The sequence below is a fragment of the Mus pahari genome, chromosome 13, assembly GCF_900095145.1.
Source record: "Mus pahari chromosome 13, PAHARI_EIJ_v1.1, whole genome shotgun sequence".
Classification (NCBI taxonomy): Eukaryota; Metazoa; Chordata; class Mammalia; order Rodentia; family Muridae; genus Mus; species Mus pahari.
In genome coordinates, this window is record NC_034602.1 from 45,960,027 (window position 1) to 45,983,607 (window position 23,581).

Consider the following 23,581-nt stretch of genomic DNA (forward strand, 5'->3'; position numbering starts at 1 on the left):
CTCAGTCAAGGAGGCAGCTTCCTCTTTGATGCACCCACACACCTCTCATTAGCGCTAATGAGGGCATGCTCCTGCATCAGGAGAGGATGGAGCTCTTAAATCCCACTGACAGCTCACAATAAGGCTTAATAAATGTCTCCATATCCCGGGGAATAATTGCCCATCTTTTGGGGTCTCTTTTTCTTGTTTCTATAATCTTTTATTGTCTTTGGGGGTGCAAACAAGGCTTTGTGTCAGACTGAACTGTCTATGACAATTACTGTTGTGTACCAATGTCCCTCCATGAATGTTTCAAAGTCATGTTAATTTCAAAGAGCTCTTTTGTACGAGTGGCCTCTTTGATCAGACATTCAGACAGGAGCATCCTTTTACATCATTATGCTGCTTTTGTCTCCCTTCTTCCTGTCATTTTCAGTTAGTAGAACATTTCCTCTTCCCTGTAAAAGGAAACAAGAGAATGATGCTGTTAGATGAATATTGCTTGTGTAGTATATCTCACTTGCTTTTTATTTTGGCTTTTTATTTCCATGTTGAATAGCTCATATTTTAAAGAATATAAAAATGGAAGCAAACTGGTACTCTATACTGATTTTTTTAAAAGTATGTGTACTTAGGTTAAAAGTTTATTAGTCTTTGTTTTGTATGTCTTTTCCTTTTCTTTTTTTTAGAGCTAAGAAGCCACTTGGTAGACTGGATGTCTTAACATTCTTACATTGTTCTGCATGTACAGTGCTCCTTCTTGGTTTTTTGGAGTTTTTTTTTTCTTTCCTCTTTTTTTTAAACCTATTTTATTAAATATTTTCTTCATTTACATTTCAAATGCTATCCCGAATGTCCCCAATATCCTCCCTCCACCCTGCTCCCCTGCCCACCCACTTCCTCTTCTTGGCATTCCCCTGTATGGGGCATATAAAGTTTGCAAGGGGCATCTCTTCCCAACGATGACTGACTAGGCCATCTTCTGCTATGGGTTTTTTTTTTCTTTCTTTTCTTTTTTTTTTTTTTTTGAGACAGGGTTTCTCTGTGTAGCCCTGGCTGTCTTGGAACTTACTCTGTAGACCAGGCTGGCCTCAAACTCAGAAATCCTCCTGCCTCTGCCTCCCAAGTGCTGGGATTAAAGGTGTGCGCCACCACACCCAGCTTCAGTGCTCCTTCTGAGTAACAGAAGCGTCATGACTTGGTACATACCTTTATGAAAATCACAGGTTCTGAAGATGAGGCTCTGCTTGGTCACAGAAGCCAGACATCAGTTTTATTAGGTTGTAGGTCTGTGGAGCTGTGGGAAAGAACAGGAGCTGGGAGATCAAGACTTGAACCAGGCAGGTTAGGGCCATCTGCAAAGGCACAGAATGAAGGAAGACAAAGATAGATGGCGTTAGGTCAGATCTGAGGATGAGGCTGAGGCTGAGGCTGAGGCTGAGGCTCTGCTTCCCAGGAGATTTATAATAAAGGTTTCCAAGATGCTCCTGCACTGTGAATTTTCTAACAGGATTGTCATATACGTTTGACAGTTCTAGCACAGCAGGACAGCGCTGCTGCTCAGCAGTACATCCGACAAGGAAGTCCCACAGCACTGAGAGCTGAGCTCTGGGCGCTCATTTTGAATATCTCCAGTCAGCCTGAGGTAAGAAGCAAACTGGAGTTGTTAGTTTGTTTTCTAAATAACCCTTTTCAACGCAGAACGCTGGTAAGTAGCTTGTTTCCACCTGGTTTTCATTTCCAGCATCAGTGCTCTTTCAGGGTGAGGCAGGATTTGACAGTTTAATCACTATGCTCCACAGACATCTTTGTTAGCAAATAGTGTGGTCATGTATATACGTAGTAAAACAGGCAGTAAAATTTAAAAAAACTCAGGTCAGGAAGGCTGTGACAGAATGGAATGTTACAATAGCAAGTAAGAAAGAAGAGCGTCTGAGAATGACTGAGTTAATTCTTTGTGATTTCTCATTTGTTCGTTTGATTTTTTTGAGGTAGACTCATGGAGCCCATGTTGGGTTCAAACTCACTTATCTCGAGAGTCTGGCCCTGAACACCTGCTGCTCTTGTCTCTACTTCTGAAAGGGCTGGGACTACGGGCATGAGCAACCACGCTCAGTTTTATGGTCACCTTTAAGTGTACACTGTCTCTGTGGTTCTAACATTTAACAGATAATGGAGGAATATTAGTTTTCCAAATAATTATTTTTCGGGAAATGAGATGAATATTAAAGGAAGTGACTAAATCACTAATAGAGAGAGCAGGCATTTTTTGTTTTCCGATGTTGGAGATGGAGCCTAGGGCTTCGTGCATGTAAGGCAGCTCTACCAACTGAGCTCTAACCCCAGCCCAGGTCATAGATTCAGTAAGGAAAACTTGCACAAGACGTTGACATTTTTTGGAATATTCTCACTGAGTATACATGTATAGTTACCTATGTATAGTGGTTATATATGTCTATAAAGTCACTCATTTAAAGATTTTAGTCACTGTGATGGTAGTAGTATAACAGGTTCTGTCACTATAAATCTGGATTACTGACTGCATATCATTGAGCAACTTGCTTAAGTTTCTTCAAGTCTCAGCTAACCCATGCTTAAATATATGTAATAATATTTATATCATATAATTGTGACAAATAATAAAAAGTTATATGAGTATTAATATACCAGACACAAATGTTTGCCACTAATGGCAGTTATCATAATAATTAATACAACTTGTAATTATATTACAAATTAATAATTATGATAACAAAACATCTGTTTTAAAACTGCAATTTTAACCTTTGAAAATTATGATACACACACACACACACACACACGAGTGTGTGTGTGTGTGTGTGTGTGTGTGTGTGCTTGTGCTTTTGTATGTGTGTGTGTTTTAAATCTTCCTCTGTGAATAGCACTGTCAGCATCTTTTATTTGAAAAGATAAAGCTTGTGATTTATTGAAGAACAGTTTTAGAGTATGAGATGTTGATTATCTTTTGTGGTAACACTTTGGAGATAATTGTTAACAAAACAGATTTGAGTAAGTTGGACAGGTTGTTTATGTTTGTGTTATCTTAAAACCATAGTTCTTGGCTGGATTTAAGTTCTCAAGTAGCATGCTGCCTTCACTACTGTGGAGTGATGTAAAATCTGTTCCTTTTGCAAAGGAAGTGTTACCTTTTCAAAACCAAATTTAGGCTATTCCAAAAAAATCACCTTAAAAATGACAGATAATGATTGGTTTTTGCAGTAGTCCAAGGTTATTTTTACATTTGAGTTTTGAGGAGGTAGTCATTTTATTTTCTTATTTTATATTTTTTATTTATTTACTTTTTTCTTTAAATTTTTATTATTTAAATGCATTTTATACATCAAACATATTAATAATATTGAGTATTTTGAGAATCAAATAATATGTAAATAATTTGTTCAACTTTCATCATCATATCCTTTCATACCCTAAGAATATTATTAATGAATATTTAATATTACCCGTAACTGATGATCCTATATCTAGTGTTGAATACTAAATTGTTTCAAAACATCTAAAATATTCTTTGGGAATTAAGCATAGTTAAAGAGCATAAAATATTAAAAATGAATCATTAAGAAATATATTCAAAAGCCCTTGTATGATACTACCTGACATAGTAAGAGAGTATTTAAAACACATTATATATCTATGTACATTTTACTTAGAAAGAGTCAATTTACTTAAAGATGATTATCAGTGTTTCTAGGAGAGAAATTATTTTATCAGTAAGTATATTTTAAAAATTTCAAAAATAGCATAAATCTTTGAAGTTAAGCATTAAGAAAATGCTGGGCCTGGCGTGGTGGCACACACCTTTAATCCCAGCACTTGGGAGGCAGAGACAGGCGAATTTCTGAGTTCGAGGCCAGCCTGGTCTACAAAGTGAGTTCCAGGAGAGCCAGGACTACACAGAGAAACCCTGTCTTGAAAAAAACAAAAACAAAACAAAACAAAAAATTAAAAAAAAACAAACAACAAAAAAAAGAAAATGCTAATTTCAAGCACAGTCAGAAAAATTATCAATAATATTTCCATGATGTTTGTAGAACATGATTTTAATATTTTTAACTGTTAATATTCAACAGACAGAATAATTAAGATATATTTCGTTGTTATGTCTCCCTTTTCATTTCTGATTTTGTTAATTTGGATANTGTCTCTGTGCCCTCTGGTTAGTCTGGCTAAGGGTTTATCTATCTTGTTGATTTTCTCAAAGAACCAGCTCCTGGTTTTGTTGATTCTTTGTATAGTTCTTCTTGTTTCTGTTTGGTTGATTTAAGCCCTAGGTTTGATTATTTTCTGCCTTCTACTGCTCTTGCGTGTATTTGCTTCTTTTTGTTCTAGAGCTTTCAGGTGTGCTGTCAAGCTGCTAGTGTGTGCTCTCTCCAGTTTCTTTTTGGAGGCACTTAGAGCTATGAGTTTTCATCTTACCACTGCTTTCATTTTGTCCCATAAGTTTGGGTATGATGTGTCTTCATTTTCATTAAATTCTAAAAAGCCTTTAATTTCTTTCTCTATTTCTTCCTTGACCAAGTTATCATTGAGTAGAGCGTTGATCACCTTCCATATGTATATGTGCTTTCTGTTGTTTTTGTTGGTATTTAAGACCAGCCTTAGTCCATCGTGATCTGATAGGATGCATGGGGTTATTTCAGTCTTCTTATATCTGTTGAGGCCTGTTTTGTGACTAACTACACGGTCAGTTTTGAAGTAGGTACCATGAGGTGTTGAGAAGAAGGTATATTCTTTTGCTTTAGGATGAAATGTTTTATAAATACCTGTTAGATCCATTTAGTTCATAACTTTTGTTAGTTTCACTGTGTCTCTGTTTAGTTTCTATCTCCATGATCTGTCCATTGCTAGGAGTAGAGTGTTGAAGTCTCCTACTATGATTGTGTGTAGTTCAATGTGTGCTTTGAGCTTTAATAAAGTTTCTTTTATGAATGTGGGTACCCTTGCATTTGGAGCATAGATGTTCAGAATTGATAGTTCATCTTGGTAGATTTTTCCTTTGATGAGTATGAAGTGTCCTTCCTTATCTTTTTGATAACTTTTGGTTGAAAGTTGATTTTATTCGATATTAGAATGGCTACTCCAGCTTGTTTCTTGGGACCATTTGCTTGGAAAATTGTTTTCCCACCTTTTACTCTGAGGTAGTGTCTGACTTTGTCACTGAAGTGTGTTTCCTGTATGCAGCAAAATGCTGGGTCCTGTTTATGTATCCAGTCTGTTAGTCTATGTCTTTTTATTGGGGAATTGAGTTCATTGATGTTAAGAGATATTAAGAAAAAGTCATTGTTGCTTCCTGTTATTTTTGTTGTTAGAGTTTGAATTTTGTTCATGTGGCTATTTTCTTTTAGGTTTGTTGAAAGATTACTTTCTTGCTTTTTCCAGAGCATAGTTTCCCTCCTTGTGTTGGAGTTTTCCATCTATTATCCTTTGAAGGGCTGGATTTGTGGAAAGATATTGTGTAAATTTGGTTTTGGCATGGAATATCTTGTTTTCTCCATCTATGGTAATTGAGAGTTTTGCTGGGTATAGTAGCCTGGGCTGGCATTTGTGTTCTCTTAGGGTCTGTATAAGATCTGCCCAAGATCTAGCTTTCATAGTCTCTAGTGAGAAGTCTGGTGTAATTCTGATAGGTCTGCCTTTATGTGTTACTTGACCTTTTTCNCTTATTGCTTTTAATATTCTTTCTTTGTCTAGTACATTTGGTGTTTTGATTATTATGTAACGGGAGGACTTTCTTTTCTGGTCCAGTCTATTTGGAGTTCTGTAGGCTTCTTGTATGTTCATTGGCATCTCTTTCTTCTAGGTTAGGGATGTTTTCTTCTTTAATTTTGTCGAAGATATTTACTGGCCCTTTAAGATGGGAATCTTCACTCTCTTCTATACCTATTATCCTGTTAGAGCACCTGGGAGTGGAGCGTCTTCTGGTCTTGTGGGACTGGCTGTGGAGTTTGTGCCCAAGGTCTGCTCAGGGTACTGATTGAGACCGGAAGCAACCCATGCAACTGGTCTGGCAGAGTTCCTGAGTGCCTGGGTTCTGCAGGTCCCAGTTACTTCCGGTGTTGGGGCAGATGTTGTGTCCTCCTCACCTCTGATCCTATAATCCTGGGTGTGTTAGAGTGCCTGGGAGTGGAGCTTCCTATGGATGTTGTGGGACTGGCTGCGAAGTTTGCACCCATGGTCTGCTCAGGGCATGGGCCCAGACCGGAAGGGAGGCATTTTTATTTTTAAATTTAAATGCCAAATCTAATATTTTTAACTAGAAACTAGAATTTTTCAGAAAACCACTGGAACGGTTTCTAAATAACTATTGCAGGTAATTCATTGAGGGTGGAGTAGGGGAAGGAAAGAGGAAAATACTTTTTGCTGAATTAATTTTCTGTCGGTTAAGCTACATATCCAGTTATAGTCCTCTGGGCTTTAGGGTTTGGCTGGTCTGTTTCCTCTCATTTATATAGTTATGCATTTAGTAAGTCTGCTCAGCTCCATCACAGTTCCCTCACGTGGACAGTCTTGTTGGATCTCTTTCCTCCGCTTCAGATGGGGTTGCCCAGGGGACTGATGATGCACATGAGCATCCTTAGAGCACCTTGGTTCAAGATGTCTCAGCGCTTCCTTAGGCCCTTGTTTATTTAGTACAGCCATCCATCAAAGAACCCCAGCTGAAAGGCCATGCTGTTCTTTTCTTTTCACCTGAATCTCATATTACAGTCACCAATCATTTCCTGTTTACTCAGTTCCTCAATATGGTTGAAATTTATGCAGTTCTCTCTGTAAACCAAAATTTCTACCAATCCATTTCAAAATACTGTCTTGTACCTGGATTGAAACATCCAGTGTACTACATGCTGCCTCGTTTCCTACATATCCTTCCAAACATCCTCTCTCTAGCATTCTCTATGCTATCTCTGCCTTTTCTCTCTTTGTTTTTGTTTTTCGTTTTTATTTTTTTCCAGAAGGGTTTCTCTGTGTAACTCTGATTGTCCTAGAACTCACTCTGTAAACCAGGCTGGCCTCAAACTCAGAGATCTGCCTGCCTCTGCCTCCTAAGAGCTGAGGTTAATGGCAAAGGCCTCACCCAGCTATTTTTGCCCTTTTGCATAAAACATTTTAGATCTTTTCTTCATGATCCCTTAACATACCTTATTTTTCTTTGATTTCTGCATATGTCTCATACACCAAACAAACAAACAGTATTTTCCCCTACTCCAGGCTGTGGTACTCCAAGTCTGTTATTTCCCTTTCTCTAGAAAGCATTCCTGGCACCTACACAGACATTAGAACTTTCTCACTAGATAGTTAACCAACAAATACTTAGTATTTTTCTGTTCTGACTGCTATGGCAAAAGAAAAGAATCATACCTGGTACATACAAGATGACCAGGAAATATGTGTTGAATTAAGAAATCCTTATTTAGTTAAAAGATATTATTTTTAAAAAATTTTGTGTGTGACTGGTATGTGAATCTGTGTACCACTTGCATGCAGTGCCCTAGGAGGCCAGATGAAAGCATTGGATTCCCTGGTCTGGGAGTTCACAGCCAGGTGACTGAACAGAGTCCTTTAGAAGAGGAGCCAGCGCGCCTAAGTGCTGAGCTATCACTCCAACCCACAACGTATCTAACTTTTGAGAAGTCTAAAGATACACATATTCATGAAGAATTAATGTGGCTATCTTTATGGTCATCACATTCTTTCTTAGAGAATAGTGTCCAAGCCAGTGAGATGAACAAATACTACTGCAGAAACAAACTGTGTCTCCATGCAGCCGTCCCTCAGACAGCCACTGCAGACTGGAGCCGGCAGGAGTCAGCCACCTCCTCTCTTTTAGGAATCAAAGTAGATTGTAGTGTCTGTGTTTTCTCCAGCTGTCTCCCTGGTCCTCTTTCCTTTCAAAGCTGCATCTTAAACAAAAGTCTGTGCTATAATTAATTTCATTAATGATTTGCATTAGCTAATGAGATGAATTACTTTATTTAATAAATTACTCAGTCTGCTACACTCTAGTGTCTACATCCCCACTGACACCAGCAAACGCCCTGCAGCTGCCGCAGAGCAAGGGCAGCCTTTCTCTTCTTGTCACTGCGGTACAGGATGCTGCTTCCCGCTTTGTCCTTGCAAGAATCCTGGTCTTGATTTACCTTTTTCTTAGTTTTTTTTTTTTCCTTTTCTTTTCTATTTTCATGGTAGAGAAGGGCTCCTTCGGGGACATGAATAGCTACCTCTCCCTCGCCTACTGCTCTGAGGGTTCAGATGGCCTTAAAAATGGTTTAGTAGATGCTTTTAAATCTTGAGTAACTACAGCAGTGTGGAAAACAGCATTTACCTTTAATTCATGAATATTTTGTTTTGAATAAATGAAGGTGCAATAAAGTATATGACTGTCTGCACTACAGTAAAACGCATTGCACAGTAGTGACCCTAGGAAGGGGTAGCTTGGGTCACCTTCTAAGAACTGTGTCTGAATTTGGGCCTAGATCTCTTGATTTATAAAACAGTCTTAGGGCTGCAAAGATAGCTCAGCACTTAAGAACACTGGCTGCTCTCCCAGAGGACTAAAGTTTGATTCCTTGAGTCCACACAGTAGTTCACAAAACCATTTGAAACTCCAGTCCCAGGGGACCCAAAACCACCTCTTATACCACATAAATGCAGGCAAAGCACCTATGCATACGATTTTTAAAAAAAATTCCATTGTCTTAGTTTAGCCCAGTTTTATAAAGATAACTTGTCTAGATTCTTGCCATATCTTTAACTCTAAGAGATAGAATATTAAATATCTAAAACATTTTAACTAAAATATATTAAAAGCTAAACATCTGTTTAGCTGAATGGTATAGCATATAAAAATAAAGGAAAAATTTAAAAAATGTTTAATTGCATAATTGTTTCCTGTATACACAGAAACTTTGGCATATGCCAGTATCAATAAATTATTACAATTTATTTTGTATGTTAATTAGTACTAAAATTAATGTGAAGGTGCTATTGCTATCTTATAAAGGCTACAGAAACCTCTTCATATGATTATTAGAAAAAGCCAATATATTTTAACTACATATTGAAAAGAATATAAACTTGTTTTATGACATAGTTTTGACATCTAGCCTGCAGTTTTGAAGTTGTTATAGACAGATGAATTTCTGAACAATCATGGCCTTATTCTCAGTCATCCAGCACTTTTATTTGTTGTTTTGATAATATTTTATTACTTGTCTGAAGTTTAGCTAGTTCAATTAGTCCCTGAGATTGCTATATAATTATATTTATAGGATTGTTGACTGTTTTGAATAATTGGACCCAGTAAAATTTGTCTTTATGTTTAAAGTTTTATTCAATGCAATTGAATACATATTTCTTTATGGAAATATCTGGTAATAAAATTAGTATTTTAATGATTTCTCTTATTAAGATACTTATTAACTTTCTAGCAGACTAGGGAAAGCATTGATTAATTGATAATAAAAAGCATTACAGGTACAATTGCAAATAATTTATTGTTGGGCATAGCAAAGTAAAATTTTCTGTGAACATTTATAATTCATTAGTAATGCAGATGAAAAATTTTAATGTATATTACCTATAGAAATAATGTCTGTGATTGGTTTAATTTCAGTTTTTAATGTCAGCATATATATGAACAAACATTTTTAACAAATTGAAATAAATATAAATATTAATAGTGTAGACTCACTCAACCTTTTCTAAAGCAGTATTCTTTCAGATGTCATCAGGCCATGTTTCTCTGTGCTTTGTAGAAGAGATATAAAGGTCTTAGGGCAACATAGTTTAATGCACCTTACCAATAGTACTTCTACACTGCAGAGCTGTCCGCCTCTGACAGGAGTGGCCATCTTCTTTGGCTGCACATATACCACAGATGACCACCGAGGGAGGAAAAGACAGCTGTTCTGTCCGGCTTGGAGCAGCTGATTTCACATGGGCAAGGCACTGAATAATGGGTGGTATAGCTACTGGGCCTTCAAATCACATATGCTAGCATATTAATGGAGAAAAAAGTAACAGTAAGTGCCGTATGGCCTTGATAAAATCCAAAGGCCGTTCCAAGTCAAATCTCGCCATCAACGTACTGATGATGGATACGTCCTATGAGTGATCTGAGTAAGAGCTGCACAGCACGTCTAACCCTCTCTCATTAGGAGCAAGACGAGGCTGCAGTATTACCACTGCTATGCAGCGTCATTTTTAAGGCTCCAGCCAATGTTGTAAGATAGGGAAATGACCTGGTTTAGGATTAGAGAAAGAAGACACACAGTCATGCTCCCTAGAAATGATTATGATTATATTATATACCTAGAAGATGAAAGCATTACTATCATTAAAGTATTTTAGTAAGATATAAAATATTTTAAAATCAGCTTTTATTCATATTATCAGTAAGAACTTGAAATACAGAAGTGAAAAACACCTAGTAAGCAGAAACATGAAAAATTCAGTGTCAAGAAAGCAGGGAAGCCACAGAGCTCATATGAGGAAAATGAACACAAAAGACAAAGAAAACATCACCCAACCCCCAGGAAGTCTGCTAGGCCTCACTTATTGTATGTATCTGTTTCTCCTCAGATCAACCCTACAAAGGTGGTGGTATCATTTTTCTGAAGCCTACAGAAGGTTGTGAATTTGTCTTACACTACTAAGATCTCTATTATGTTCTTGGATGGGATGCTGTAACACCATAAAACATCACCTTTTCTGAACCAAATATTTAGGGCAAGCTCTTTAACTAGGTGTAGTTATCTTTGGGTTTTTACAGGCGTTAAGTGTCTAAGAATAACCAAACCATTATTAAATAAAACAGGGTGCTGAATTAATAAATAGCTCTTATGCTATAATTTTACTTCAGTGGAGAAGGCTGATGCTGATAATTCTCTCTTACCCTCACCGAAAATAGTAAGACCCTTTGATACAATAGTAAACGATAATAAGTTCCAGGAGCCTTACAGATATTTCAATGAAAAATAAGCAGTTTTTCCAAAACTGTATAAACATATGGTATGGAAACCTCTCCTAATGCGAGAAAAGCCACAGCCATAAGGAACATTTAAAGAGTTGTTAGCATTTACCGTAAAATTCAAGCAACATGTTATTTTAAAGGGAAGTGTTTGCAACACAATGACGAGAGGGTAAGTTTCCTTCGTGAAGAGTCTGACAGGTTATACAGAGAAAGAACCCCTAATGCACAGGCTGATCATACTGTGAAGGAGGCATCTGCTGTGGAAATTCAAGTGGCCAGGAAACACCAGGCCAAGCAAACACAGCGGTGAGCTGTTGTTTCTCACCTGTGACAGAGTTCACAGGGTAAAGGCGCAGATAAAACAGCACCCTATCCTGCTGGGGAAACTTGCACTGGTTCTGTTCTCGAAGAGTAGTCAGACAGTCTGCACCCTGACGTAAGGTGTGTACAATTTTTGCTCTACAGCTCTGCTTTGCGCAGTTATCCTGCAGACAGATAGCATAGTATGGGTGGGGATTTATTGCAGCGTTATGCATGGGGACAAACTGCTGAGAAACAGCCTGAGTCTCCATTTTATAGTGACATAATTTTAGAACTGTGATATTCAAGACTTAGAGGAGTCTAGCTGGCCTGGTCTGAAAGCCTCCTCCCGAAGACCAGCTCTCACTGCCAAGGGGGAAGCCATCGGTAGTCTTGCCCAGCTACGGGAGTGTCAAGCTGGAGCTACAACCATGACTGGTCTGTGGCTTTGGGCAGCAACTTAGTTTTCTCCTTGGGCCTAACCTTTTCAAATGTGAGTGAAGATAGTTCTTCCTCTCTGACCTACTTCACATTATTCAAGAAATCATAAGATGCACCTAGTTCATATTATGTTCCTTGTTATATATTATGTTGAGCAAAATTGAGTGAATACCCACTAGGTACCAGTGATGAAAATAGGCATATTATTGAGCATCTACTATTATTTAGCTATAATATAGTAACAGATACATAAATTATTAATAAAACAGAGTCTCTCTACCTCTTAATAGCTATAATTTTATTACTGTCTATTGTTTATTAAGGTTTGTGGCTGACCTTATAAACATTAAATCTTTGTACATTTTACTTTTAAATTTAGGATATCCTGTATTATGAGCAGCTTAAGACCAATGTGATACAGCATGACCTTTTGGTGGACAGTCTAATTTATAAAGTAAGTAAAAGTATCCATGGTTTTCCCATCTCGTTAATAACCGTTAAAATGGAGAGTCTTCTCTCTGCAGGGCTTGAACTGTGGGCAAAAGTACATATGAAGCTTGAAAAGTAATTTGAGTGGCTATGTATGGTAGTGCATATCTGGGATGCCTGGACCCTGAAGGCAGAGGAAGGGGAGTCAGGAGTCAAGGTCATGTGTGGCTCCACAATGAGTTTGAAACCAGCCTGGGATGTGTGAGGAGGCCCTGTCTCAAAAAAGGGGGGGTGGGGAGGAGGAAGGAGGAAATACCAGAATGATCATGATACTTGTAGCCAAGGCTGGCTCCCCAAGCCTGGGGTCTGCACACAGCGTATTGTTGTCTTCTTTCCTTGGGAGTTATTCTTGTGTTCCTTCCCCAGTGCCTCCATGGTTTCATGACAATAAAAAACAGTGGCCATCTTAAATTCAAGTCTTTCACATGAAGAAAATGGAAAATGAACCAAAATTAAAATATGAGTATAGAATTTTAGTCTTCTTTGTCTCCTAATCCCTTATGTCTTAGTTGAATATTTCTCTGTAATAAAACTTTTAAATATTTTAAATTATGTATGTGTATCTTCATGTGGAAGTATGTGTGCACATGAGTGCATGCACCTCTGAAGCTAGAGTTACCGGTAGTTGTGAGCTGTCTGAAGTGAGAAAACCTGGGTCTTCTGCAAGAGCAGGACTATACTGGACCACTGAGCCATCTCTCCAGACACATTAACAAACTTTTGTTTTCTTTCACTTCTAAATATGTGGCCAAGTATATCTCAACTTTTATGGTAGGGATACATTGAGTAGTTGGTGCCAAAAGCTAGACTGTAGATAAAAAATGTTCCCTTGACCCTGGAATGATTGTAGCTCAAGGAAGGTGTGAGAGACAGTATTAACTCCCATCCCTGAACTGAACTCTTAGAATCTTATGTTGTATCAGGTTCTCCTTACTTCCCAACAATTAGCCTTGTGTCTGTACCCTCTAGTTCTGTGGTTTACTCTGGTCTGCCCGTTATGCCAATGCTTGTCATTCTTCATTATCACACTCCTAAGGAAAAAGCTTAATTAATCTCTAACAATGGTAAATGGCAATGAGCAAGATTATATTGGATGACGATTAGCTTTGGTGCTCCATGTGCCTCTATAATACATAATTTATTAACTTTTACTTCCAAGAACCAGTTTTGGCTCAGAGCATCACCTTTGCTGAGCATGCACTACCTTTACCTTCACCATGGAACCTCTAAGCCAAATGGATGAACCTTTCTTTCCCTGTGTGCTGCAGTTTCAAGTTTTCTCCAGAGCTATTCATGACTTGAGAGCTCTTAATCCCTTGATTGTTGTTTGATTCAGCTGCTGAGTTGAATGTTCTAGACTGTTTCAGCTCTACAGTCATGCATAGTTACAGTCTGTCATTGTGATTCTTCCCATATTTTTACTATATATATGTTCTTGTCATTGATGTGGTAGATCTATTCTTTTTTAAAGAATTATGTATGTATGTATGTATGTATGTATGTATGTATTATGTTTTGTCTGCATGTACATCTGCACACCAGAAGGGGGCAGCAATGGATCCCGTGGGTCTACAGTCAGTACTGAGAGTTGAATTCAGGATCTCTGGAAGAGCAGCCAATGCTCTTTAACCACTGAATCACCTCTCCAGCCGATATGGTAGACTTCTTAAAGGCAAAAATTGTCCTCATTTTCTTAGTTTGTGTTTTGATTTTATTGTACTTAATCCTGATCAACTAATCAGTACTTGTAAAGTTGATTAAATGATGGATTCAAGTATCACCATACTTTGGGTGCAGAGGTTTTTCTTCAGGGTCAGTACCTCTTTTTAAGTATATACCTAAAGGGGCTTTTGATCAGGGTTTTCTGAGTATTGTCTCGGCATCTGATGCTGTCAGAAGCATTTACTGTAGCTTTGGAAGCAGGTAGTAATCTCCCTAGTTACAGAGGTGGAGGCCCAGCTTTCTGTTGTTACAGTGACATAGTATATGAGATGCTGACATCTAAGATGGAGTGCTTTGCTCCTCTGTATAGTTCAGAAGTCTCAGGTCATGGCTATGGAACCTTACTGCTTTTCCATTTGGCAGGAGTCAAGGTAGAGAGCAAAGCCACTTTCCTCATGGCTGGGTACAAAGAAAAGGACAGAAAGGTGCCAGGGCCCAAGTCCCCTACAGAGTCACCTCTCACTGGGTGCTAGCATTTCTAGCACTTCTCAAGAGCATATGAAGTGGAAGAGTGTTAGGGTCACTTATCAAAGCATAGGGACCTACATTTGGAGTTACTAGCCAAGGTTATAGAGCTAGAAATAGCGTAACTGAATTCCCACAATCAGCGTGTTCAACTTACCATGAAAACTGTTGAGAGCCAGGCTAGGGAGAATGGGAATGTCTTGCTTCATTCTTTGAGCTTTTGCGTGTTTGGTTTTTGAGATGTAGCCATGCATTGCATTGTATCACAGAGAACTGCAATTAGTTTCTGCTCATCTTACCATTCTAATTTTTCATCATATATGTGTTAGACTTTACGTGTCAGGTCCTATGATGAAGTAAAGTGTATATAAAGTGTACACAGACGCTAAGAGAGCCCAAAGCTTCATTGGGAGAGTAGAATTTTTTTAAGTAGTCTCTGATCAGGAACTGCACATAGAAGTGTCTAAAGAAAGGACCAATATTCTACCCAGGGAATGTCAGGAACAGTCCTGAAGGACGAAGGCAGGAAATCACAGTTATTAGCCTCTCAGGAGCAGATGGTGATTCAGGTAACCAATGTCAAACATAGAGGAGATAGTTGATATTTTGAAGAAATGGCTAAGTATATTAGCTGTGAACAGTGAAATTGAAGAATAATCTAGAGAGAGGGAGGGAAGGAGGGAAGGAGGGGCGATGCTTGCTGCTGGGTCTGTGCTTGCTGCTGGGTTGCAATCTTGTTTGTTTTTCTCTCTCAGCTTTTTTTTTTTTTTTTTTAATTTTTATTTTTACTTTTGGTTTTTCGAGACAGGGTTTCTCTGTGTAGCCCTGGCTGTCCTGGAACTCACTTTGTAGACCAGGCTGGCCTTGAACTCAGAAATCCGCCTGCCTCTGCCTCCCGAGTGCTGGGATTAAAGGCCTGCGCCACCATGCCCTGATCTCTCTCAGCTTTAACATATCAAACAATCTAAAAAGAGATTAACTGAAATAAATCACAGTTACTAATGAAACCGTAAGAAATTAGAAATCAAATACACATATTTTAGCCAAGTAAATACATAATGGGGATAGAATCCCACTAGAAAATGTCTATAACATTACATAAAATTTAGAATTCATTGCAATATTATTTCTAAACATTATATTTATTCTTTAGAGTTATAAGCAGATCCATTTGAGAAATTTTCAGTGCTTTGTACCTTTTAATTATAGGATGTGAAGCTGACAGCAAGCAATGATGATTACTATTTTGTATTTGAAGATTATTTATATCAGGTAAGTTTTTAAATTATTCAGCATCTTTGTTTTAGGTTCTCTAAGTTCTAATGCTTAAATGATACTCTGTAGTTAAATAAATTCTCTGAATTCCCAGATGAGATTCTGACTACCTTTTTTGGTTACATATGCTGCAACCAGGATGTGCTAGCAGGCCAGTTTCCTATCATTTTTGTTGACACAAATTCTAAAATTTGATGTCAACTTAATACAGAAGCAATTTCAAGATGTTTAGAGAGTATAATTTATATGATCCTTTCTATTGAAATATGAAAAATTAATTGTTTTAAAATCAATGTGGAAAGCAGCCATTAGAAATATTTCAAAGTACAGGCTAAGTGAGAGAGGGGGATTTGAGATGTATAGAATGAAGATGTATTGTATATATGTATAAAATTGAATAAACATTCTTTAAAAATAAATATGTCAAGGATCTAGAAGAAAACTTTCTTAAATAGTAAGTAAAGGAAGGCATAATAACTTATGTCATCAAGTACAAAAATCAATAAAGAGATGCAAATTAAATAAATTCTAGAGTTGTAAAATAAAAGTAAAAAATTCACTGGATAGCTCGCAGTGTATTTGAAAAATCAGAAAGTAGTCAGTGAGCTCAGAAAATAGATCAATATATAAGTGCTTTCTTCTCCAAAAGTCAAGTCTTTTTTTTTTTTTTTTTGTATTTTAATATTACTAGCTGACTGGGGTTTCCTGGCATCATAGAATTCTCAATTTCTTTCTCTTATGATATAGTTTCTGATATAACAGATCTTCCTCTGACTGAGTCCTAAGGAACTAGAGAGTAGTTAATACTATACAAATAGAGAGAGAATCTGAGTCCAAAAACCTGAAACATCAGAATTTCTCTGCTTAGTAACATTTTGATTCTTTCTATGCTGTTTTAATTGTGAACACAAAATGATTATAACAGTGCCCGGGAGATGGCGCTCTGCAGAAAGTGCTTGACCTGCAAGCTTGGGAATTAGAGTTCATATCTCCAGAACCTATGTAAATTCTTGGTGGGCTTGTGGTTGGACAGTAATCCCAGTTTTCATAAGACACAGGCTGGGGATCCCTAGAGCAAACTGGCTAACTAGACTAGCTTGCATTCTACCTCTGGGTTCAGGTGAGAGACCCTACTCAACGAATAAGGTAAAGAGCAATCAAGGAAGACTCTGAAACTACCCTTGATCTCTATACAAATATGTACATGTACACATATGCAAACAAATATACATGCCCCCACATGCATGAGCACCATACCACATTAAAAAAACTGATATAACACCAAACTTATGAACATATAAATTACCATGTGTCAAAAAGAGTCAATAATGACATGATTTATAGTCTCGGACTATTGTTTTTCAGAGTGTAATTTCAGAGAATGTAAATTTGACACATTTATCATGTTTTGTGAATGAAGAGAGATTGTCAGCTTTAAAGTCTTGTGGTGGGGCTACCAAGAGCTTGTGAGGTAACAAATGCACCTCACTTGCTGAACAGAATCAGTGAGCAAGGGTAACTTACACTTTCTACAGTTAATCCCAGACATAACCCATCGAGCATATTCACCCCTACACATAAGTCACTTATACATAAGAATTCTTCAAGACGCCAGGCGGTGGTGGCACACACCTTTAATCCCAACACTTGGGAGGCAAAGGCAGGTGAATTTCTGAGTTTGAGGCCAGTCTGGTCTACAGAGTGAGTTCCAGGACAGCCAGGACTATACAGAGAAACCCTGTCTCAAAAAACCAAAAAAAAAAAAAAAAAGAATTCTTCAAGAATTCTACGATTACCACACTGTGTAAACTTCAGTCCTCTGATGGGCCTGCGGGGTAGGAGACGAGGCAGGGCATTACATTTGGAGATGGTGGTAGGGTGCTTATGGAAAGCATTCTCATTAGACATGGAGTACTCAAATTGTGGCCTTTAGTCTCTACTTCCCAGCTTAATATTTTAGTTCAGTATTTTTTCTAGTCATATCTCATGACTACTGTTGCTGCTGTTAGTGGTTTATAAATAATATTAAATAAGTAAGATTATTAAATAATTACTACCAAGTACATGTGTTCCACAACCTATAAAATGAATTTTTGATAACTTTTGAATAACTGAAATGTTATCCCACTGAATATCATCTCCTTCTGAGCCCTCCTCTTGGCAAAATCTACTCTAACCTGTGCTGTTGAGCATTTGACTGTTGGAAGTCCACCAGAGCAGTCCTGCTAGCTTGTCTTTCTGTGACAGGCTTAGCATCCACCGTGTTCATCTGTACTGTCTCACGTGGCACGATGTCCTCCTTCTTAAAGACTAAATATTACTCTCTTATGTATTATATTACTATTTTCTTTCTTTCTTTTTCTAAACAAGCTTCAATGTGGATCCTTATCCTATTGCATAAAGAAAGGAGAATTACAGCACATAGGCTTTTCTTTTGAGGAATTACTTAATTAAAATTTCTATATAGAGTTAATGAAAAGTATCCTTCATGATGATATTTTAAAGTTATTTTATAATTAGTTTGATTATCTAAAACTTTATAAACAATCTATTTGCAGATGATGTGATTTTATACATAAAAGACCCCCAAAACCCCACCTAGAATCTTGTACAGCTGACAAACACTTTCAGCAAAGTAACAGGATACAGAATCAACATTAAAAAAAAAATCAGTAGCCTATCTAAACAAATGACAAAAAGAAATCAGAGAAACAGTACCTTTCACAATAACCTAAAATTACAACGGCAACAAAACCATGGGCTAACACTAACTAAGCACATAAAAGACTTGCATTATAAAAACTAATGGAAATTGGTGTGCTGATGCTGAAAGCTAAGTTTGATCGACCTCAAGATCTAGCTATACGATCCTTAAGCAAATATCCAAAAGACTCTTCATCATAGTACAAGGGTCCATCCATGTTTATTGCTGCTTTATTCATAATAGCCAAAAATTGGAATCCACCAACTGATGAAGAGATAATGAAAGTGTGGTACATTTACACAACAGGATAGTGTTTAGCTGTTTTAAAAAATTAAATTAGGTATGTAGGTATATCTAGAAAAAAATCTAAATTGAGGTAACCCAGGTCCCCAAAGATAAATACTGTTTCTCTCATATGTAGATGTTAGCTTTTAAGCCGGTGATATGTGTGCTACAATCCAGATAACCACAGAAGTTAGGTATCTAGTCATGGGGAAGAGAAGATCTCTCAAAGAATGGGAAGTAGAATATGTTATTGAGGGGATCTCTTAAAGAATAAGAAATCAAATATAGTGTCATAGACAAAGTGAAAACTAGAATTGGAGATTAGATAGGAAATGAGATGGGAGAGAAGGGTAAAGGAAGGAATATAGGGAAGGGCAATTAACACTAAGGGTCATTTGGAAAACCTACAGTGTAGAAGCTTTCTAAAATATATACATATATGAAATGTAGTCACCAAATAATAGGGGAGAGAATGCTCTAACTAGACTTCTTATGGCACCAAGTGGAACCTTCAGTGCCATAAATGGGTTACATCTTGTTGAGTTGTTGGCAAAAACATCCCTATATGAACTAATTTTTATATACACCATATGAATCAAAAACAACATTATACTATTTAAAATTGCATTTTTCCCCTCAGGGAAAAATTTATAGGTTTGTTACTCATACGTATGCATTTGTATGTCAATGAAAACAGTAAGATAAGAAAAACATTTCTTTGATTCTATTCCTGTTGGCAGTTTTCTAGCAACACACCTACTCCAAGGAAAACTGTTAATGATAATAGAGTAAATTTGGCTATTCTGGTATAGTGAGGGCTCATATTCCTTCCAGATAATGTGAGTTTATTGAGTTTTGTGACTAGACTATAGAATTAGATCATGTGTGGCATAGTGATATCAAATACAGAGGGGGAATCTCCAGTGATCTTTAAGGCAGCCTGCCCCTGGGAATCTGTTACTTGCCTCTGTATCTTAGGATGCAGCACAAATTCTGTAGAGAGAGATTTTCAATAAGAAATCTACTTAACATTTTAATTTTAGTTTTTATTTTTCATGAAATACTTACAAATGTTTAGTGATACTGAGTTTTTAGTTATCTGAGAGTTTTAAAATGTGTTCAATCAGAAACCATCTCTTATTCAAAAAAATAAATTGGTTGGTTTAACCGAACCATTTAGGTTCCTTTGCTAAATGATACTATCACAAAGTACATAAGTTAACATGACCTAAGTACATACAAAGTTTATAGACAAGAATGCATATAATAAAGACTGGAGGTTTACTTTGTGTTTCATGCTAAATCTTCATCTTATGTATCATGTTCTGAGTAGAGAGCTGGAAAATACACTGCATTTCAGTATGTTCTGTCACTGAACGGGGTTTAAGAAAGGTCCCAAGGTAATCAGGTATTTTTCCCTGCATATGTGTGTTCACACATGATTGTGTGCACATGTGTGTAAGGGTTCCCTGCATATGTGTGTTCACACATGATTGGGTGTACATGCATCTGTGTGTGCCTGCATGTGGAAGCTGACGATCATTGATGTCAAAAGTCTTCCTCCGTTGTTCCCCTGCTTAATTACTGAGGAAGAATCTCTAATTAGAGCTCAGCCATATGTCTGGTCTAACATCATCTAGGGACTCCCTAGCTCCACCTTCTGAGTGCTGGTGCTGGAATTACAAGCAGGTCACCACACCCACCTGGCATGTTTTGTGGGTGTTGAGGATCTGAACTCTGCTCCTCATGATTGCATAGTAAGCACTTTTCCTGTTGGGCCATCTCCCCAGCCTCTAAGGTATCTTTCATTTACATATCCACTTAATCAAACTTCTGAATGTTCTGATATAGATATTGCTGGGTGCTAGCAAAAGATGATATTTATTAAAGCTTATATCTCTGGGAAGATTGGGAAAATTAAAAATCTACAGATAAAATTTGCCAAGTATAATAGAGGTTTATGTTCATGTCTATGCAAAACAGTTGACATTTTAGGAATACATATAGTTCAGTAGTGACTGCAGAGAGGAAATGTTCTAAACTATCTAATTCTTTCTTATGGCCGAAGAATTTAATACATGTATATAAATATACATTCCCACAATCCCTTCAATTCCTCTCTTAGCCCCCCCCCCACTTTCCTCTCTCAACTTCCTGTGCTCTTTTTTTAGAAAAACAAAAACAAAAATAAAAGTACCACCAACAAAACATTGAGTCCAGATATGGCTGCCGGCCTGTGTGTGCACTGATTTCAGACCATCTCCTGTAGCACAGAGAGCCTGTGAGGGGGTCACACCCCTGAGGACAACTGACTTCCCCTCCCCACCAGTCATTAGTTGGCGGTAGTTCCTCAGCTAGGGGAGAGATGTCATGATCCCCTGCCCTGTGTGTACAGGGTTTGTCTAGCTTGATCTTACGCGGGTCTCAAGCAGAGCCGCAGTGAGATTCTGTGTACAGTTGATCATGCCCTCTTGAGTTTCCTTTCCTCTCTTGCCCTCTGGGGTACTTTGCTCATGACCTTCCTGTGCTTTTCCTGCTGAAATTCTCACTTGGCTTTTCTGATTTCTCACTGTTCCCTCATCTCCACTGGCTTTTTTCTGGAATGTCTAAACTCTCACTTCACAAGCATTAGCTTTCCTTCTTTCTTCCTTTCCAACTTTGTACTCTACATCACACCCAGTGGGCCAGTGTGAGGCCAGAGGTTCCTGTGTCTGTTCATGTTAATACCGTTTTTTTCTTTCCTTATTCCACAAACCCACTTACTTCCCTTGCTTTGTCCTCAGCTCTGGTGACTATTCTGCCTGTTCAAATCTGCCTTTCATCCTAGTGAATTTTCATGTCAGTTACAGTCTTTCCTACCTCCTGGGTTACTTTTTCTTTGTGTTATTGGTGATTTTCTGAGTGTATCTCCCCATTGAAGTTTCTACTGTGTTCAAATGTCATTGTTTATTTTCTCCACATATTTCTTTATGTGAGCATCTTCGAGATCATTGTCCTAACACCCAAACCTATTAAATTTACTATCAGATCTTTTCATTTGACATTTTTCTTTGAATGGCCCATACTTCCAAATTTCTTTGTATTTATTCTTTATGATTTTTTGCTGAAAACTGACATTTGTGTATAATAATGAATTTCTGAAACTTATGTTCTCCTCACCTCTCAGCCATATATTTTTTGTCCAAGTAAACCTTTTGCAGACATTCTTGGTCTGACTTTATAGTATCAACCCACAGTTTACATCAGTGCCTGGTTCTTATTATGCTTCTTAATAGTAGAGATCCCAGCTGTGAGTAATCTTACCAAATACATTTAATTTTTTCTTAGTCTGTGAGTGAGCAGCCCCTTCTGAGTGTCTAGCCTAGCAGATCTCCAGTGAGCCTGGCATCTATTGACAGATAAGGACATCAGAGTTAACGGTGTTAATCAGAATTAACTCAGTCTAGCGTAGCAGTTGGCAGCTCTCTGTTCGTCTCCCAGGGTTGCACCCTGGGACATACTGTCTAACACACTACCTCTGCCATTCTCACTTTACAGTCCCAGGCTTCTCCTTAGAGAAGTCTCAGATGTCCTGCTTTCTCCGAGGCCACGGGCAGCAGGGCCTCTATGGGGATATATTTAAGCACAGAGCTTCTTCTAAAGTTTCTGTGCTACCTCAGCCTGCTAAACTGAGGGGCAGAGATATGGACAATTCCTCAGGATTTTCCTCTCTGAGGCAACGGTAAATCATTACAGGGTTAGATTTGGGTCTTTTTGCCTTTCCTTAAATTTATGTATTGGGTTTGTTTATTATCTGCATTAGCTTGTGACTGCGATGCATTATTATAATTCTCTGGTTTAAAGTCAATAAATCCTCTTGAGGTTCTAAATCACAGAAATCTGAATGGCTTTACTTGGCTATATTCATGGTTCTCAGGTCTGTGTTACTTTGGGGGCTCTGAAGGAGAGCCCATGTATTTCTCTTACCCTGCCTCCAGAATGCACTTTCATTCCTTGGCCCCTAGTTGGTTCCCTCATTTTCAGAGCCAGCAGATAGTATCTCACTTTGACCTCCTTTCTTTTGTGTCTCATTTATAAAGATCCTTATGATTGCATTGGATTCAGTCCTATAATCCTGGATAATCTTACCACTTATGGATTGTCAATTTAATGGCATCTATAAGATCAATTTTTTAAAGTAATTTTTTATATTATAATTAGATCATTTATGCCTTTCCCTTTCTTCTCTCAGTACCCTCCTAACAACTTGCTTTCTTTCAAATTCATGGCCCGTTTCTGTATAATTCTTTAACTTTCAAATAAATTTATATATTCCAAAGTACATAAATACAACCTACTCAGTCCATATAATGTTACTTATATTTATGTTTCCAGAGATAAATATTTGGTATTAGATAAGCAGTTGGTGTGCTCTTCCCTGGGAAGATATTTCACCAGCTCTCAGCATTCCTTGGTTGTCTGTAGTTCTATATCTAGGGATTGAGGCCTCCCGAGTTTACTCCCTTCCACATTTGCACGTCTCTATGTCTCTTCATTGTTCAGCTCATGTTTAGGAAACCATGTTGGTAAGATTTCATGGGTGTAGCTTTAGACAGTTCTAGGAAACACAATCTCACAGCAAACTGTGCTCTTCTGTTACAATCTTTCTGTCACAGTACTGGCTAGTTTTGTGTCAACTTGACACAGGCTGGGGTTATCACAGAGAAAGGAGCTTCAGTTGGGGAAATGCCTCCAAGAGATCCAGTTGTAAGGCATTTTCTCAATTAGTGATCAAGGAGAGAGGTCCCCTTGCAGGTTGTGCCATATCTGGGCTGGTAGTCTTGGTTCCATTAGAGAGCAGGCTGAGCAAGCCAGGGGAAACAAGCCAGTAAAGAACATCCCTCCATGGCCTCTGCATCAGCTCCTGCTTCCTG

General features: G+C 37.8%; 1 protein-coding gene across 2 annotated transcripts in view; it reads left to right on the top strand.

Annotated features, from left to right (window-relative positions):
• Tbc1d19 (TBC1 domain family member 19) overlaps positions 1-23,581 on the top strand; it is a 99,040-nt gene that overhangs the window by 37,584 nt on the left and 37,875 nt on the right. For both annotated transcript variants that reach the window (XM_021210471.1, XM_029545222.1), the window contains 3 exons: positions 1,512-1,624; positions 12,108-12,182; positions 15,614-15,676. In XM_021210471.1, the coding sequence (XP_021066130.1) occupies positions 1,512-1,624; positions 12,108-12,182; positions 15,614-15,676 (251 nt within the window). The remainder of the gene's footprint in view (positions 1-1,511; positions 1,625-12,107; positions 12,183-15,613; positions 15,677-23,581) is intronic.